This window comes from Euleptes europaea, chromosome 17 (assembly GCF_029931775.1).
Source record: "Euleptes europaea isolate rEulEur1 chromosome 17, rEulEur1.hap1, whole genome shotgun sequence".
In the NCBI taxonomy this organism is placed as follows: Eukaryota; Metazoa; Chordata; class Lepidosauria; order Squamata; family Sphaerodactylidae; genus Euleptes; species Euleptes europaea.
In genome coordinates, this window is record NC_079328.1 from 37026518 (window position 1) to 37046641 (window position 20124).

At 44.0% G+C, this 20124-nt stretch overlaps 1 protein-coding gene across 1 annotated transcript in view; it reads left to right on the forward strand.

The window, feature by feature from the left end:
* The window catches only part of RHPN2 (rhophilin Rho GTPase binding protein 2), a 47990-nt gene extending 31472 nt beyond the window's left edge, over positions 1-16518 (forward strand). Inside the window, exons 7-15 of the mRNA XM_056862558.1 lie at positions 520-686; positions 3491-3678; positions 6460-6616; positions 9347-9466; positions 10424-10618; positions 12022-12098; positions 12591-12737; positions 14059-14214; positions 16264-16518. Of these exons, the coding sequence (XP_056718536.1) occupies positions 520-686; positions 3491-3678; positions 6460-6616; positions 9347-9466; positions 10424-10618; positions 12022-12098; positions 12591-12737; positions 14059-14214; positions 16264-16518 (1462 nt within the window). The remainder of the gene's footprint in view (positions 1-519; positions 687-3490; positions 3679-6459; positions 6617-9346; positions 9467-10423; positions 10619-12021; positions 12099-12590; positions 12738-14058; positions 14215-16263) is intronic.
* Positions 16519-20124: the final 3606 nt, after the last annotated feature.

The following is a 20124-nucleotide window of genomic DNA, read 5'->3' on the forward strand; positions in this document are numbered from 1 at the left end:
ATTTTTGACATTCTCTAAACTTAAGTGCTTTAGTCCAAAGAATCTCCTGCTGACTCATATTTATGCTTCCTCCAAAGTTTTGCATCCAGCGTCGTGTAGTGGTTAAGAGTGGTGGTTTGGAGCAGTGGAGTCTGATCTGGAGAACCAGGTTTGATTCCCCACTCCACCACATGAGTGGTGGGCACTAATCTAGTGAACTGAATTTGATTCTCCACTCCTACACATGAAGCCAGCTGGGTGACCTTGAGCTAGTCACAGTCTCTCAGCCCCACCAACCTCACAGAGTGTCTGTTGTGGGGAGGGGAAGGGAAGGTGATTGTAAGCCTGTTTGAGTCTCCCTTAAGTGGAAGAGAAAGTCGACATATAAAAACCAACTCTTCTTCTTCATCATCATCCATTTTATCATGCTCTGTTTCAGTATCATATTGTAATAACAAATGCATGGGATAGTGAAAAGTACTGGGCTTCTGGAGTTCCCTTTTTAAATCGATGCTTCTGATTTTTTTTTCCCCCATAAAGGTACGACTCTTTCACGGGAGTCCCCGTCTGCCAGAAGAATTTGTTGCTTGAAAAAGCCAGTGTCCTGTTTAACATAGGCGCTCTCTACACACAGATCGGGACAAGATGTAACCGGCAGACGCAAGAGGGGCTCCGGAAGGCGATCGACGCTTTCCAGAGAGCCGCAGGTACAGTGCCATGCCACGTCTTATTGCTTGGGAAAACCTTGGCGCGTTGCTTAATCCAAATGCTTCTGCTTGTGTTGCCTGTCTCTGTTCAATAGAAATGTCTGCATTTCAGCGTGAGCTTCTGAGCTTAATTTCACGGCAATTTAGACACACGTAAGAGAAGCAGGATTAAAGCCCACAAAGGTTATTAAACAGATTTGGGACCAGCTTTTAATTAAACATTCCTTTTCAAATGTTAGTTTTAGCCTTTTATTTTTCAAATCCAGCACAGTCATCTGAATAACTCATTTAACTGTAGACAAAATGAATATTGTGGTTAATGATTAATGACAAGGTGGGATTGGAGGGCTCTAGGTGACTGCTGTCCATTGTAAACTGTTCTTCTGTCCTCACAATCGTTGCTATTTCTTGGCTGTAATGTAACTCTAGTGGCAGTGTGCCAATTGGAACATCAATTAGCATCCAGGTGGTCCAGAGGGGCAATATTTTCACTCTACTGCACCTTGCCCCAAAGGTGGTAATATAACTGTGTCCTAGGTCTAGAAACGTGTGTGTGTACGTACTAAAATTTTAAGTTCTCAAAAGCAACCTAGCTGGGGGCCATACTAAGGACTCTCTCTGTGTTCTGCAATTTTAAGCATGTGCTAAAAGTGGCATTGTCTTTAGAATTCAGCCTCCTGAAAAATCTTGGCTTCCATTTAAAAAACTTTGCTAGTTCTTACGAAGACAAGTTTGTTAAATGTGCAGTAAATAAGTGGCAAAACTTCAGAAAAGGGGTGTGGGGAAGGATTCAGTTGTTGCATAGTTCCGTTCAACTCCCTAAGTTTTAAAAAGGTAAATGTCCCGTGTGCAAGCACTGGGTCATTCCTGACCCATGGGGTGACGTCACATCCCGACGTTTCTTAGGTAGACTTTGTTTATGGGGTGGTTTGCCAGTGTCTTCCCCAGTCATCTTCCCTTTACCCCCAGCAAGCTGGGTACTCATCTTACCAACCTCGGAAGGATGGAAGCCTGAGTCAACCTTGAGCCGGCTACCTGAAACCAGCTTCCGTTGGGATCGAACTCAGGTCGTGAACAGCGCTTGGACTGCAGTACTGCAGCTTACTGCTCTGCGCCATGGGGCTCCTATGTTTTGCAGAAGCTAAATATGGTTTTGCATTATGTACTTATTTGATTACTTCACATAATGCTTCAAGATTAATTTAGCTTTTTGGCAAAGATTCACCTTGATGCAGAATTCATGTGTGTGTGTGTGTATGGAAAAGCCACAAAGATGAAGTATACATAAGCCAAATCTGTCTGAAGAACGTCAGCGAGCCAATATTCCTTTCCAGCAAAATACTTTTCATTGTACCTGTGCATAATTGCGTAGCTCTGTGCAGCGCTTTATCAATCACACAGGAAACCTAGTTCTCTGTAGACAAAGTGAAGATTGTTGTCATAGACTTTACCCATAAACAAAACCCTGTGCAAAAGCTGTGAGGGAAATAAGCTGGGATGTGAGGACAACTCAAACAGTGTTTTTAGTCTTTGAGAGAGGAGCCCATGAACGTTAAGAAATGGAGGGCTTGGTAGGATTTATTTTAACCGTGTCTCTGTCAGTGAGAAATGGAGATTAATCCTCCGCACTTATATAAAGTTGCTGTTGCCAAAGTTAAAAAGCCATCCAAATGGACATTCTAATGGGACGTTGGAGGCTCCCCCCCCCCACATAGCACTGACAAGAACTAAATGCCACTTTGGGAAACACACTGGGGGGATTCACAGCCCTGAATGTTGCCATGATCCGTTTTTCAGTTTGTGGCTTCCTGGAGGCACCTGGTTGGCCACTGTGTGAACAGACTGCTGGACTTGATGGGCCTGGGTCTGATCCAGCAGGGCCTTTCTTATGTTCTTACGTTCAGTCCTATTGGGCAGTTAAAAACATGCTGGTAATACGTGATCAACCAGTTGGGCGAGATGCGTTTTGGAGATTAGACTTCAGCCCCAGCAAGAGTTACTTGAGTGTTTATGGTACAGTAAATGTTTGTTTTTCATTTTCGAAAGGATAGTTACTTTTAGAACTGGATGTTGTCATAGCCCTGCTGCCGATCATGCTGTTCCACCTGGCTTGCCACTCTGGCGCGGCGCTGGCTGTATAACAGTGTCCTCTTGGAAGGGTTCCAAAGCTCGTTTTCTTGGCTGTTCAGGGCTGTTTCCCTTTTTAAAACGGTCCTTCTCTCTTCCCCAACCTCCATACCATTAGGGGGCATACTTTTTAAGTCTTCAAAAGCTGTCATATGCCTTTCCAATAAAATGGCTTTAAAAATCTGGTTTTCTACAGTAGTACTTGGTGTTCTCTTCCAGAATCCTGAAACCTTCAGCTTTTGTTTACAAAAGCTCATCCTAGGCCATTTCCACGTGGATTATCTGCCCCGGGTTCTGTGCTGTCGGGAAGCTTTTCCCTCCCTGCTTCCTCACCACACTGGTATATTTGTCCACCTCCTGACATTTCCCTGGCTGTTCTCCGGTCTTTCTCAAACCTGGTTTGGTGCAAAGTTTTGGGAGAGACTGCAGTAAAACCTCGATGGCTACTGTTTGCATTTTGGATTTTCCCAACCCCATAGCATCCATTTTTCCTAAATTATATTTAATTTGTTCATTAAAAAGAGCTTTAAATCTGTTCTTGAACTACTTGGATACCTAATTTAATGGGGGTTTTTCCAGACAGAATAGCTGCTGGAATAATCTTAATTTCACTGTTATCTCTGTGATTTCTTGTGAAAAGCTGTACTATGAATATTCTTTCCCTTTTATCTCTTCAGGAGTTCTGAATTATCTAAAAGAGACTTTCACTCACACTCCAAGCTATGACATGAGCCCTGCCATGCTGAGCGTACTGGTCAAGATGATGCTCGCTCAAGCTCAGGAATGCATCTTTGAGCAGATCTGCCTTCCCGGGATACGGAATGAATTTTTCACGCTAGTGAAGCTGGCCCAGGAAGTTGCTAAGGTAGGCTTTCTGTTTGTGAGTGTGTGTTAAACATGAGTGCGTAAAGAATATGAATCTCTGCCTGTTTGGGCCCTTGGTATGGTTGCCAGCTCCAGGTTGGAAAATACCTGGAGATTTTTGGGGTGGAACCTGAGGAGGACGGGGTTTGGGGAGGGACTTCAATGCCAAAGCGGCCACTTTCTCCAGGTGAACTGATCTCTTATCGGCTGGAGATCATTAGTAATAGCAGGGGATCTCCAGCTGCAATGATTTTGGTTTACAGTATCCTTACCAGGAACTGATACTGTGTGTACTGGGTATACAAGTTGAAGCCTGAAGTCTGGCATTAGGAAAGTCCATGAAGTACACCAGAATAATGCTATAGGATCAGACAGTAAGAAACAATATAGAAGAATTATTAGGTGCATGAAGGGGAACTGATGAAGGACTGAAACAGCTGTCTTCCTCTTCTACCTTGAAACTCACCTGAGATCCCTGAAATATAAGAAAAGATTGTACTATACCATAGTGTGTGTGTGTAAAGTGCCGTCAAGTCGCAGCCGACTTATGGCGACCCCTTTTTGGGGGGTATTCATGGCAAGAGGCTAACAGAGGTGGTTTGCCAGTGCCTTCCTCTGCACAGCAACCCTGGACTTCCTTGGTGGTCTCCCATCCAAATACTAACCAGGGCTGACCCTGCTTAGCTTCTGAGATCTGATGAGAACAGGCTAGCCTGGGCCATCCAAGTCAGGGCCTATACCATAGTACTATACCATATATTTGGATCTTTTTGTACTTACCTTGATGATTTTGGATGCTATATTGGATTGAAGTAAAAATTATGTCTATATTGGATGCATTTAAGATGCATAATACACTTCTTAGCATTTAGTTACTATTTGTGTGCCCTTCTGTGTGTATTTGGATGTAAGTACCTGGAGATTGGCAACCCCAGCCCTTGGTAGATTGAGTTCCAAAATAATGGTTTATCTACCATAAATGTGCTGGCTGGGATCCTGTTAGCAATTCTGAGTAAGAAGGGGGGGAATCCTCTGTTTTCTCCGAATTCTGAACAGGCACAGCAGGATTCATATCCATGCACTCCCCTATTTAAAAGGACAACATGTGAATCAAGCCTCCGTGAAGTTATATTCTGTAGTCAAACTCTGCATAATCTGGTGAGGCCTGGACAAAGGCTTCCAGAACACTGGCTGGTAGCAGCAAGTGAAGAAGGTCATTGAATACGTGACTTTAAAGCAGTCTGCTCAAAGGCTTGCCTTGCCAGTTTTAAAAGCTGGAATTGCTTCTGACCTAAATCCAGATTGTAATCTAGCCCCTTGGAAGCATGATTATTAAACCAGCCATCTGCTAATAACTCCTGTATAAAAGCATCTGAAAGATTCGCCCCCACCAATCATTCAGCCCCTGTTGGATTATGATAGGACACTGATACAGTTCACAGTACCAAGTTAAAGGCCAAGTCAGTGTACAGTCATATCTTTCCCCCCCCCCCTTAACAATCCAAGCCAAAATATGAAATTTTAACTTTCCAACAGTTGAGGTGTTAAAAGAATTTTTGGGGTGGCGATAAAAGAAGCGCAGAAGGGGAAACCTGGAATTTTGACCGGGTAGGCAGAAGGATACCACGGACTGCCAAAAAAAAAAAACAAATCAGTGGGTTATAGATCAAATCAAGCCTGAACTGACCCTAGAAGCTAAAATTACTAAACTGAGGCTATCATATTTTGGTCACATTATGAGAAGGCAAGAGTCATTGGAAAAGACAGTCATGCTAGGAAAAGTTGAGGGCAGCAGGAAAAGAGGAAGACCCAACAAGAGATGGATTGACTCAAAAAAGGAAGTCACAGCCCTCAATTTGCAAGACCTGAGCAAGGCTGTCAGAGATAAGACATTTTGGAGGACATTGATTCATAGGGTCGCGGTGAGTCAGAAGTGACTTGACGGCATTTAACACACACAGGCAGAAGGACTAGGAACCACAAATGAGGGGTAGTGACTTGTGCAGGATCCTAAACAGACTGAGCTAAGAACTGGGGGATCCCTGGTTGGGATCTCACCTCTGCCATGAGCTTGTGAGGTGGCTTTAGGTAAATTACACTGCCTGAGCTTCACCTCCCCCGGTATGGAGATAATACTGACCCACTTTATAGGGCTATTGTAAAGACTACGAAAAAGATAAGAGGTTGCATCCTGCCTAAAATTTCCACATGCTCAAGTGGGGACACCTTCACCCATCCCCTTTCATGACAGATCTCTGACCACCCCCCTTCTATTCTAGGGGGTCCCCCCCTGTCCCCCAGGAGCAGCATTTTCTGGGTATTTGGGACTGCAGAGGGAATGGGAAGGCTGAGGAAGTCACACTTCCGCAGATGGAAATCCTTCCATGCATGGAAATTCTATCCGGAATCCAAGCCAATGTTCCTGAGGCACTTTAAACACTTGAAACTGTTAAATGATTATAATAATTGCTCCTTACAGCTTACAGTCTTCTTTCCTCAAAGTACACATCTTGCTTACTCCCAAATACTTCAAAAGTAACAGAGGGATAACACCTTTATTATGACCAACCAAAGCATTGCAAAGTAGCAAGCAAGCTTTTGCACAACCCAGAACTCTCTATGTGGGTGCTCAACAAAACGAGGAAGGTTGGGTGGAAGGAGAAAAGATGTTCTTCGGCATGACAGAGAATCCGGGTTGCAACCAGCTGTCGTTTCCCATGCATGAAGAAACTCTGGATGACGCTGAGACTTGCTTGAACTTGAATCTTCTTCCCCGTTTTAGGTTGGAGAAATCTATATGCTCGTTAACACGGCGATGAATCAAGCGCCAGTCAAGGAGAACATCCCTTACTCTTGGTCGAAACTGGCCCAAGTCAAGTCGGACCACTTCAGAGCTTTGGCTCATTATTTCATTGCCACGGTTCTAAGCGACCACCAATGTGAGAATGAGTTCGATTCGTTTTATTTTTACACCCCTCTGCAAAGTCATTTTAGTCCCAACTAAAGAGGAACTTAAGTGATGTCTTGAGGCTGTGGCTTTGTGCAGGCGACTCTTGTTTTATGGAGTGGCTTGCTTGCAGGTGGGCTTGTCTGGTCCCTTTAATTCCCCCCTCCTCCCCCAAGGATTTGTGTGCTTCAAGGGGTGTGGAAGTACTTAATGTGAATTCTTTGAAAGGCGGGAGGGAATCACATATAATGAAGAAGAGTTGGTTTTTATACCCTGCTTTTTCTGTATCATAAGGAGTCTCAAAGCGGCTTATAATCACCTTCCCCACCCCAACAGGCACCTTGTGAGGTAGGTGCAGTTGCGGATTTACGTATAAGCCAAACAAGCTATAGCTTAGGGCCCCACTCTCTTGGGGCCGCCCAAAAAATTCAAAGGAAAAAAAACACCTGAATGTACATTTCCAAAATATAAGATAAAAAACAAATAAAATAAAACCTACATACAGCAACAGTGTTTTTTGTTGTGTAGGCTCCTATGATGTAAGTAATGGGCCCCGCCTGCTAGCCTGCTCCCTAAAATATCACTGGTTTGCTCATTTTTATATATAGGGTGCCTACATTCTGCATGGACTGGTTGCATAGCAACATGTAGTATGCCTATTAGGTCCATAAATTACCATATAGCATGTATTCAACACAAAAAACAGCGACAATTTGTTGTTGACAAAGGACAGCTGGACATACAAAGGGCCCCATTACCTTCAATAGCTTGGGGCCACATCAAACCTAAATCCCGCCCTGGGTAGGTGGGGCTGAGAGAGTTCAGAGAGAACTGTGACTAGCCCAAGGTCATCCAGCAGGCTTAATGTGGAAGAGCAGAGAATCAAACCCGGTTCTCCAGATTAGAGTCTGCTACTCTTAACCACTATGCCACTCTGGCTCAACAAAACTTTTCTGAGTGTTACTGTGGATTGCTTCAAGCTCACCTTTATGTTTGTTTGTTTTTTTAAGGCCTGCATGAGTGCAAATATGTAGAAGCATACCTCTTCTAAAATACTTTCCTTCATACACATCAACACCCCACTCCACCCCTGCATTTACCAGGGACGGACTGTCTGCTCTCTGAAAAAAATGTGGCCTGTGTTTTGGGTTTATTTTTTTGTCCCTGTGTTGCTTTTTCGGGGATGCTTTTAAAAAGATTGTCAGTGCGTTCGTTAGGATTGTGGATTCTGGAGCATCAGTCCCCTTCCTCAAGTCTCTGGATCCCGAATGACTTTTGTGCATGAGAGCACATTAACACAAACAGCTCGTGCACTGATTGTGTTTCATGTGTTGCCGAGGGATCGTTTTGTCCCACATAGTATGGTATAACAGTTTTTTATGTGCATTTTCCTAGTATATCTTTAACTAAAAGAACATGCTCTTTGGTTAGGGTTGCCAGGTTCCTCTTCGCCACTGGCAGGAGCCTGAGGAGGGCAGGGTTTGGGGAGGGACTTCAATGCCATAGAGTGCAATTGCCAAAGTGGCCATTTTCTCCAGGCGAACTGATCTCTATCGGCTGTTCATACCACCCAACCATTTATGAGAGCCAGCATGGTGTAGTGTTTAAAGTGTTGGTTTGGTGGGGTGGACGCTGATCTGGAGAACTGGGTTTGATTCCTCACTCCTCCACGTGAGCAGCGGAGGCTAATCTGGTGAACTGGATTTGTTTCCCCATTCCTAACATGAAGCTAGCTGGGTGACCTTGGGCTAGTCACAGCGCTCTCAGCCTCACCTACCTCACAGGGTATCTGTTGTGGGGAAGGGAAGGGAAGGTGATTGTAAGCTGGTTTGATTCTTCCTTAAGTAGAAGAGAAAGTCGGCATATAAAAACCAACTCTTCTTCTTCTTCATATGCTGGTCAAGAAGAATCTGTATCACTCCATCCAGCGTAAGAGGAGTATGTGTGCATATTTTAGATTTGGTTTCCTATTAGAGCTTGCAGGAAGGAAAGGTTTCTCTTTCCTCCCTCCTAGTAATTTCATTATTACTGAAAAGCTCTTAATAAATAACCACAAAATAACAGCCCTGAAAAGCTCTTAATAAATAACCACAAAATAACAGCCCTGGAAAGCTCTTAATAAATAACCACAAAATAACAGAGAAAGGTCTTTGCCCCGAAGATTTTACAAGCTGAAGCCAACCCACACACCCCAAATGGCTTGTTATGGTACAGTGAACAAGTATTTGCCAGCTGCTTCAGGGGAGGGGCTGTGGCCGAGTGGTAGAGCCTCTGCTTGGCATGCTGAAGGTCCCAGGTTCAATCCCGGGCATCTCCAGTTAAAAGGACCAGGTAGGAGGCAATGTGAAAGACCTCAACCTGAGACCCTGGGGATCTACCACCAGTCTGAGAAGACAATACTGACTTTGATGGAATTTCAGTAGAAGGCAGCTTCATGTGTGTTCGTGTGCTTTAAAGAAGAAAGGTACGTTTGACATGCTGAGTATGCTGAGTAAAGTGGTCTAGGGTGAACAAGAGATGGTATTCAGGCATCTGGCTATAAAACAAGTTTCTAAACAATCAGAACAACGTCAATGGTAATCCACTAGGAAAACAAGTTCTGGAGACTGTTTGGAAGCGTTTCAAGTCGCACCTTCCCTTAAAGGGCCTGAAAGAGTCTCATGTAGATGGAAACGAAAGCAAACAAATATTCATGCTTTCTTCCTTTGCACCTTTGTCCCAGTGCGCCCAAATGATGATGAAGACCAGCAGGAAAAAGCCTTCTCCCAGCTCTACGACCACATGCCAGAAGGCTTGACTCCTTTAGCTCTTTTGAAGGACAGAGGTCAGCGCAAACAACTAGGTAAGGACAAGCTTCTGTGTCTTGGTTAAACTTGTGCATTAAACCACAGTTTGCGCTAACTGTAGCTCAGAACCCAGACCGTGGTTTAGAGCTGGTTGGGCTTTGGGGTGAAAGTCTGGGAGATGGTTCATAGGCACAGCAGGGGGTCTCCCAAAAAGCAAGTTGTATTTGTCCATTTGATAGTACGTATTATGAAAAGGCAGACCCATGTAAGGCCATTAAGTCTAAAATGACCTAACCGTTTAGAGCATAAAACATGGCCTGCAAATGCACTCCATGAGATTTCCACTTCTAGTTTGCAACATCTTGTCAACCCAAATGTCATGCTAAACCATGATTAGACTTCATTGAACGTGGCTTGGCACTATGACCACGTGTACAGGTTCTATCTGTTATGGGTCTCCACAAACAGGAAAGGGGTCTCTTCTTCCAATCAAACCTGAGTTTGGGTGGGCTTTGCTGGATTGTGGACAGAAAGAAACATCACCTAGGAAGGCTAGGTGGCAAAAATTGTGGATCAGAGCATTCTGCCTGGAAAAGAGAACATTTGTCTGAAGAGGCCCATTTCTGTTGGCATTTTATGCAGCCGGTATATGAGGGGGCAGAAAGTTAAGGGGATCATCACAGTTTAGTGGTTAAGAGTGGTGGTTTGGAGCAGTGGACTCTGATCTGGAGAACCAGGTTTGATTCCCCACTCCTCCACATGAGCGGTGGAGGCTAATCTGGTGAACTGGATTTGTTTCCCCACTCCTACACATGAAGCCAGCTGGGTGACCTTGGGCTAGTCACAGCTCTCTTAGAGCTCTCTCAGTCCCACCTACCTCACAGGGTGTCTGTTGTGGGGAAGGGAAGGTGATTGTAAGCCGGTTTGTTTCTTCCTTAAGTGGTAGAGAAAGTCAGCATATAAAAACCAACTCTTCTTCTTTTTATGAAGCTTCTTTTTATTTGCTTCTCCAGGAAAAGCCCACTTGCGGAGGGCCATCGTTTATCATGAAGAAGCCTTGCGGGCTTGTGGCTTATGCAGAAAGCTTCGGAACATAGAGATCCTGCAGGAGATTCTGTCCATTGCGCACAAGCGTTCCTGTCTCAAGTATTCCCAGCAGGAGCAGGAAGACGATTTCTTGAGTTTGGTGGAAGCTCCTGATATCCTTCGTAAGTACTTTTCAAACCAGGATGCTTCTTGCGTGAACGCCTTTTATCTACAAGCAGGAGCTTTAAGCGGAATGCCTAATGGGGCAGCGCTGAGCAGAGCTGCGCCCTTATAAACCCCCTGAAGTCAGTGGGCTTAAGGGTGTAACTCTGCTTAGGACTGCAGTGTAAAGAATTGGCTGCATGCCAGGAACTCCTGTGGTTCAAATCTCATCTTGATCGGAGGCAGACCCTCTTGTTAAGCAGGGTAAGGTAGCCGTACTCTGGTGGACTGTGTTGGCTACCATTAAAAAGTTGCAAATTAATTATTTAGTTTTATATTTTTGCCACCTTAACAGGTATGGGGGCACAATTTGTCTTCCTTAAAAGCAGCAAGTGTATTTTTTTTTCATCCTGGCGAGTAAATTCCCCAGCACCAAATGATGTTGTAGTAATTAGTCCTCCTCCTATTTTTCTCCTATTTTTAGCACAGTTAGTATAAAGTCCAGTTAGTCTAGGAATTACTTTTTTCTCCTATTTTTAGCGCAGTTAGTATAAAGTCAGTTACTCTAGGAATTACCTTATTTTTGCAAATAGTATTGTGGAGTTATTTGATTTTACAGCTTGCTAATAGAAAAAAACACATGAAGCTGCCTTATACTGAATCAGACCCTGGGTCCATCAAGTTTAGTATTGTCTACTCAGACCGGCAGCAGCTCTCCAGGGTCTCAGGTAGAGATCTTTCACATCACCTACTTGCCTAGTCCCTTTAACAGAAGATGCTGGGGACTGAACCTGGGACCTTCTGCATGCTGAGCAGATGCTTTACCACTGAATCACAGCCCCTCCCCCAAAGAATGCTTCTTCCTAAGCCCATACATTATTTGTGGGGGGACACCTGGAAATATCCTTGGATTTCTATCTCCATCACCAAAACTGCCATGGGCATCTTTGCCTTGGCTGCAAACTCACTTAGGATCCCGGGGCAGGCCTCTAACATACAGAAGCAGATATCAGAAAGTAAATTTCTATATAGGCTTAAAAAGGAAAAATGTGCAAGTAATGGACCCTGGAAATGGGTCTTAGATGGCTTAGTGTTGGACTGAGGAGGCTTGTGTTCAAATCTGGACCACCGTGTCACCAAAGAGAGTCTGTGTGGTGTAGTAGTTAGCATGCTGGACTAGGATCTGCGAATCCCAGGTTTCGATTCCCGCACTGTCACAGAAGCTCGGTTGGGGACCCTGGGCCAGTCGCACTCTCTCAGCCTACCAAACAGGGTTGTTGTGAGGATAAACTGGAGGAAGGGAAGAGCCATGTGTGCTTACTGAACTTCTTGGAGGAAGGGCAGGAAAACCCATAATGTGATCAGTCTTCATAAGCTTTTAGCTCCAACATGTGTTCATTTTTTGGTTTGTTTTTCCTTACAGCTAAGTCGGACCATAAAATAGAAATGATTCCTCCCCAGTTCTCGAAGGTGAAAGTCAAAGACTTCTTTGAAAGGCTGGTAAGTAGCAAGTTAGACTTCCTGTTGATATTTATTTTGTGTGCTCTCTTCTCTCCAGCGTGGTGTAGTGGTTAAGAGTGGTGGTTTGGAGTGGTGGACTCTGATCTGGAGAGCTGGGTTTGATTCCCCACTCCTCCACGTGAGCGGCGGAGGCTAGTCTGGTGAACTGGATTTGTTTTCCCCACTTCTCCACATGAAACCAGCTGGGTGACCTTGGGCTAGTCACAGCTCTCTTAGAGCTCTCTCAGCCCCACCTACCTCACAGGGTGTCTGTTGTGGGAAGGGGAAGGGAAGGTGATTTGTAAGCTGGTTTGATTCTTCCTTAAGTGGTAGAGAAAGTCAGCATATAAAAACCAACTCTTCTTCTTCTAAGAAAATTTCTGGGCAGGCCATGAGCAGGGGAGAGTACATATGTGTTTCTTTTAAAAAAACAAACTATTTGTCTTATGATTCCCAGATCACTGTTTAGCCTGCCACTGTTTTATCTTTCAGGGCCCACTGACAGTGTTTTCGGCAAAGCAGAGGTGGACTGCTCCTCGCACTGTTAATTTCTGCTGTGAAGCTGGCAGTCTGGGATTTACCGTGAAAGGAGGCCCACCAGTACACATCAGCTGTCTCGATCCAGCTTGTCCTGTGGCGGTAAGCGGGGCTTTCCTCTCTAATTTCCCGTGGCCCTGCCCATGTAGCTTAGCTGTATTTGTCCAGAGGCTAAAATATGCTAACTTCAGTGCAATCGTCAGACTTCAGAATTAGATTGGACAGAATGCATTTGAAATATAATCTGTGCAAGAGAATCCCTTTTTACCATTAGATAAAACACTTGCTTGAAAGTATGTGTGATGAAGACAATAGGCAGAATTTCATTGACTTTATAGAGGATATTGCAGTGCTGGAAAAAAGTACAGAAGGGAACAACCGTGATGAATAAGGGGCTGGAGCATCTTTCCTATGAGCAAAGTCTGGAACTTTTCAATCTAGAAAAAAGCTCAAGGGCTGGGGGTTGTAGACTTGGAGAGCTTTTTATTCTTCTCCTGTAACACTAGAACTTAAGGACACCCAGTGACGTTTTTTGGGGGAAAGTTTCAGGATAGACAAAAGGAAATACTTTTTCACTTTAACGAGTAATTAAACTGTGGCGTTCACTGCCATTGGAGGTAGTGATAGCCATGAGCTTTACAAGGGGGTTAGATGGAAGGAGAGGTCCATCAATGGTTACTAGCCATGATGACTGAAAAGAGCCTTTGAATACAGAGGCAGCAGATCTGTGAATACCAATGCTAGGAGGCAGCATTGGGGGAAGGCCATCGCCTCTATGCCCTGTTGGCCTTTCATAGTAACTGGTTGGCCACTGTGTGACACATAATCTTAGACGAGATGGACCACTGGTCTGATCCTGTGGCTTCTGAATTACTAATTTATGCAGTGATAAAAGTCACACATGAACGCATGAAGCTGTCTTCTACTGAACCAGACCCTTGGTCCATCAAAGTCAGTATTGTCTACTCAGACCGGCAGCGGCTCTCCAGAGTCTCAGCAGAGGTCTTTCACATCACCTACTTGCCTAGTCCCTTTAACTGGAGATGCCCGGGATTGAACCTGGGACCTTCTACATGCCAAGCAGATGCTCTACCACTGAGCCGCGGCCCCTCCCCAAGTCTGCATAAAGGGTTCTCCACCATGTCATTTTGATCTTAAAAAGACATTTTATGTGTGACATGACAGCCACAAGAGAGCAGCTCCAAAGTTGTTCTTTTGAGGGAAAAGTACAAATAGTTACTTCACCCAAAAAATCCTCCATACACAAAAAAGACATACTAAAGACTGTGTACAGACTTTCACCACTTCCAAAGCAAACAGATGAATTGTTTTGTAATTCCTCTTCCCTCAACATAATGGGAATAATCCTGATTGCAGCTTAGGTTCTACAATGTGAAAAATCTCATACAAATGTATCTTACAGTTGGCTGGTTTGAAAGAAGGAGACTGTCTGGTTTCCATTGGAGGTGTGGATTGCAAATGGCTTGGAGTGAGTGAAATCTTGGAAAAGTTCAAAAACTTGAACGGGCAGGATATTGAGATCCAAGTTATCAGTTACCAAGATACAACAGCATCCATGGTAAGTAAAAGGACAGTTGTCCACTTCACATCTAGTATTTGAGTGTAATACTTAGCATTTGTACATGTTCAAAGCACCTCACATTAGGCCATTAATGCTTACAACTTGTACATAGGGCCTGACATCTTGTGAGATATTGACGATCACTCTCTCTCTTTAAATTTACTTTTTGAAAGAAACTATGGGAGGGCCCAAATTGGAGCAAATGGCACTTAGAGGCATTTATTTTTAATTGCTCCCTGATATGCTCTCAAAAACTTCGTTTGCACCCGTTCCAATGGGGCAAAGTGAGAGGAAGGTCCCATATATCATGGTCCCATATAGAAGTTGGGCCATTGTTTTAGCCTGAAATAGTTTAAGCAAGAAAGTAAACCAAAATGCTGTAATACAATAGTTAGGAAACAAACATCACACAAGCTCAAAGTTTTACAAATCAATCACTTATCTTTTATAAAGTTAGCTGCTTAGTATAATAATACTTGTTCTAATATGCCTTATATACAATGTACAAACACAAAATGAAGCTTACAAAAATGTCTATGAGGTGGAAGAGACTGCAAATTACAAATCCCAAGGCGAGTTGGTAAGTGTAAGTTCGAAGGAGACGCCGAGGGGCAAGAGCGGTCGCGTCAATGAAGACTATAATAAGGTTATAGGACCATAGAAAGTGACACTGATGAAAGCTGGGCTGATGAAGCCGTTTGGCGAAAGCGTTTCCGGATAGAACGTTCCCTTGTTTACCTTTGGATTGCGGCTCCCCACAGCCGCGCCGGGAACTCTTGGTTTCCTGGTCTCGCCTCTTCCACGGAGGTGAAGACTTTCCTTGTCCATCTGGGATTGCGGCTCCCCACTACCGCGCCGGGACCCCCGGGTCTCCTAGACTCGTTTCCACCACGGAGGTGAAGAATTTGGGTAGCTTTCAAGCACTTTCGGGACGCCTTTGGAGTCTTCATTGACGCGACCACTCTTGCCCCTCGGCGTCTCCTTCGAACTTACACTTACCAACTCACCTTGAAATAATTTAAGAGCAGTTGAAACATAGTGTCCACCCTTTGTTTGTAAAAATTTAATTATAGTATGGGCATATTTTTGTCCAGTATCTGCTGCATGCTGACAATGAACTTTCGTTGAACCTGAGGCCTGCCATGCCACCCCTAAATACTTAAACCTAGTCACTTGCTGTATCTTGTGTTTATTTATACTCCATAACCAAATTTTAGGTCTCCTGCCAAATGCCATGATTTTGGTTTTTTGATAATTTATTGCTAGGCATTCCTTGCTGCAATACCAAGCAAGTGTCCTTAATGCTCTTTTAAGTCCTACTGGAGTTCTTGATAAATTACAGCATCATCGGTGTACAGAACAGAGTTCTGGCGATGTGCTAGCTTAGGAGGGTGAAAATCAAGGTTACTTAGTCATTTAACCATATCGGTGCTATAAAAGATGAACAGCAGGGGGGGCTAGTAAACAAGCCCTGCTTCACTCCCTTCGAGGTGTTAATAGGGTTTGTAAGATGTCCCTGCCTAGTGCATCTAACCTTAAGGAGCCGTTTATCTATTGATGTTGCTTCTAATTTATTCCAAAATTTAGTCCTGGGGGTTGGTTTTGGGTTTTTTGGGCCACGCCCTGCTGTGTGCTCCGCGGAATACCTTAAAGATGTTTCAAAAGACTGAAGCAGGAACTTTCCTTTGCAGAAGCCATGTTAACTCTTCCTCAGAAGCCAGCCAGCCATTTGTTTAGGGATTTTAAGAGTGATTAGAGAATCCTCTTCAGCAGCATGCCTTTCTGGACCGTTCCCCCATACAAATGCGTGTTTCCGATTAGACTTCTCCAGACCTAATAAGTGAAATTCTTGGAGGTCTAGACTGGTCTGTCTCCCCCCCTCCCCCCAAATGAGGATTATAATTAACATGAAAGAATGGTGAAGCCTGTCTCTGGAAAATAGTTCATGCTGTGTGGTCTTTTTGTTGTCTTCTGAATGTTGTGACCCATTATGGATGACTGGATTCTTTTTCCGTGTGCCCCTACCCCTGTCCCTTCCCACTGCAGTATAACAAAAGTGCAACGTACTCTGTGGGAATGCAGAAAACCTACTCATTGATCTGCTTGGCCATGGAAGAAGACAAAATCGACACGGCCAAAAAAGTAACTCCAAAGCCATCCTTCCTGAGCTGGGGGACGAAGAACAGGCAGAAAGCCGCCAGCACGCTCTGCCTCCCCTCCGTCGCGGCTGGGAGCTCCTCGGCAAAAAAGAAACTCGCATCGCCCTTCACGCTCCTGAGTTCGGAAGATTCATTGTACTGAGACTGCAAAAGAGGGCTTCTTTATCGCCTGGAAGTCTTTTCCCAAAAGAGTGCCGTGAATCTGAAATGTAGCTGTGTTAATCTAGAGTAATTCCACCAAATGGCACTGCTGGCTAAACTCTAGCCCAGTCTCTGTCATCTGTAACGATCCTGGGTTGCTGGAGAAGAAGAAAGTTGTTGGGAGTGCATTGAGAACTCTGGGCAGGAAAGAAATTGTCCTCATCTGCTATGGACTTTCTCTGATTTTTTCTCTCTCTGAGTTTGTCATAATACTTTTGTAAAAAACTATAGACAAAACAGTTTATAGAATATTTCTTATACTACAGAGTTGGAGGGAACTATGAAGGATTTTTTTTAAAAAAACAACTAAATCAATATATAACTGCGTCAATGATGAGCAATAACTTCAATGAAGACAGGCTGAAGGACAGGTGGAGATAGGAAAAGCTATTGTGGCAAAGAACTAGAGGCCAGTCCTAGACCACTGCCATTTTGTAGGGGGCCTACTGACATCAGTAAGATGAGAAATCGGTGCCTAAGATGGTTGAATAACTGTGTGAGGCTTAACAACCCCTCAAGTATAGGTCTCAGCAACGTGAGACCCTGGGAGTTCTCTGAATTGATCTCCCAGCTGTAACCGTCTTTTCTCTGTAACCGTCACGTGCGCAGGGTCCTGATTCCAGTCTGGACTCCATGAAGGGAGATGGGATTTTATAATAATAATTTATTAGGTCTATGACCGCAGTCTTGGACCAAGGAAAGAGGGAGGGAGGGGAACACAAAAGAAGGATAGGAAATGTAAAACGTAGTAAACATAAGACAATATTAAATTAACAGTGCTAAAAACCAGGTGTCAGCCCGATAGATAAAATTCCTAGCTAAAATAAACTAGGGGTGGAGCGAACTAACTAAAAGTTGCCAGAGGTATGCACTGAAAGTTCTTTCTTCTTAAGTGCAGCCCCTCTGGCCAAAAAACGAGCCACATTCGATGTTACCAAACCATTGCTTAAATCGCCAAGCAAAAATGGCAACACCCAGGCATGTGAAGGGAGGTTCAAGCTAGTAAGAATTGGAACAATAAAAACCTCTCTGTCCTGAGACCAGCGAGGACAATGGAGCATCAAGTGGTCCAAAGTTTCAGTTTCGCCCGTATTGCATAAGCAGAGACGATCTGGGTAAGGTATCCCACTAAAGATGGGATTTTAACAATGCGAATCCTAAGCCGAGTCACACCCTTCTGAGTCTGTTGTGAAGTCAGTGGGTTTAGAAGGGTGTAACTGTTTGTTTACTTCATATATATCCCCACCTCCCCATATGCTGTGGTTCCCACTGGCTGTTCACAGAATGCCTAAAGTCACAGGTAGCCGAGCCCTCAGACGGAATCAAACTCAACTGAAGCAGCCTTCAGATAGTGCAAGGACTTTACTAATCCACAAAGGGTGATAATATTTCATGCTTCAGCTTCATCTCTGTTGCACATTGGTGTGGTTCTTTACAGCTGAACAACTAATGTAAATAAGGCAACTTGTGGAGGCATTTTAAAACCGGGGATGCTACTCTGGAAACTTGATGGTAGGCTATGTGGATATTTGTGGGGTAGGAGGAATAGAACCCTCTTCCAGATGACATGCCGCCATCAACTTGGAAAATACATGCATTACAGCTCACGCCAACAGATCGACAGAAGTCCTGTTCCAAAGAGCTGATAGCCCAATTAACTCCATTTTTAAAAAGAAATAATGTAGGAAGTCATCAGATAATTCAGGAACTCAAGTGATGATTATTTTTCTGTGAAGCTTTTTTTTTTTAAAGTTGCTCTATTGCCTATTCACTTTAAAGCTGTGGGTTGCTAACACACAGTAGTGTTAGTCTGAAATATTGTCTACAGGGTAGATCTTATGATGTTTGATACTCAAAACATTTTAAGTGGATGAAATCATAACTCCATTGTTAACTAGTGGGGAAATTATCCTCCTGGCTTCCATGGAGTTAGGATTGCTCCCCTTGATGGGAAATGTCAGAAGACATTCTAAGTCAAAGTGTGGGAAAGGGGCTGGGACTTCGCCTTTTATATTCATCCATGTGTCTTTTTAGGATTTTTTGTGTTTATATGCAATAGATGTAAATATATAAATTTAAAAGTTTATTTAAGAACAAGTCCTGCAGTCATCTTCTGGTGAGGAATAACTTGGTCTCTCCCCCCCCCCATTTTAATACAAGCAAGGTGAAACAGTTTAACTCTTCTTTTACTGTTGACATTGTTTTAGAATGTAGATGTTAACTAACTTGCTTTATTCCTACCCTTTTGTGAAAGGAGAAATCCTAGACAACCCTGTATGATTTTTTCATTGTGCAATATCTGAATTAACACTGGAATCAACCCTAGCACATAATAAAATACATGTAGCATGTCATATAGAGAATTAATGATTGAATTGATGAATACGTGGGCATTGGGGCTGGATTATCAGTGATCCTAAATACCCCGTAGGGCAGTAGCACCCAATCTTTTTGACAAAAAGTGACACAAGTTGAGTACAGAAATTATCTAGGGACATTGTAGGGTATGTTGCAGTACATATGTAGCCCCCCCCCCCCCATATTCTTATAGCTTGGTGTGGTGTTTGCTTCTGGCCTTCTGATTTTGGGGAGCAGGCAGCAGCATGAAGCAGAAAAGCGTGACTTAGACCCTCCCTTCTATCCAAAAATGCATACATTGTTCATGGCACTAATGATACGTGTTGGCCACAGCCTCTACAAGCACTGGCCCTGGTATGGTGGAAATGTAGTTCTGTGATCCAGTTATGCTTTCTGTGACCTGCTCTGCTAACATTCTGTGGAGCTCAGAACAGGTTGGCCGTTTCCTTGTCCTTTGGGAAGACCCCCAGTACAAAGTACACGTGAAGCTGCCTTCTACTGAATCAGACCCTTGGTCCATCAAAGTCAGTATTGTCTGCTCAGACCGGCAGCAGCTCTCCAGGGTCTCAGGCAGGAGTCTTTCACATCACCTACTTGCCTAGTCCTTTTAACTGGAGATACTGGGGATTGAACCTGGGACCTTCTGCATGTCAAGCAGATGCTGTGCCACTGAGCCACAGCCCCTTCCTCAGTAAGGGGAAAAAAAACTTGGAAGCCTCTAGAGGGAATAGAATGGCTGGTTTTATTGCAAACAAGGCAGAAAGGGGTGGGTGTGGGAATCCTATCACTACAGACAACCTCTCGGGTAAAATAACTTCACTACGTGGATTTAATATGTAGCAGGCTCTTTAATAGGCAGGCTCTTCAATCTTTATGTAAAAACCTTAGGCCAAATTATTCATAGATTTGGAGTTAGCTGTCATCAATATCCAGATGATACACAGCTATATCTATCCTTATCCAAATCTGGTGCTGCAGCAGAGGTCCTAAACTTGCCAAGGTCATCCAGCAGGCTTCATGTGAAGGAGTGGGGAATCGAACCCAGTTCTCCAGATTAGAGTCCACCCCTCTTAACCACTACACCTCACTGGCTCTCTCCCCCTTTGGCTTACACCCTGTAAAACAAATTGCCTTCTCATAAAATCCTTAGTTGGGAGGAGAAAGAGTGACATTGTCCACGGGCATACTT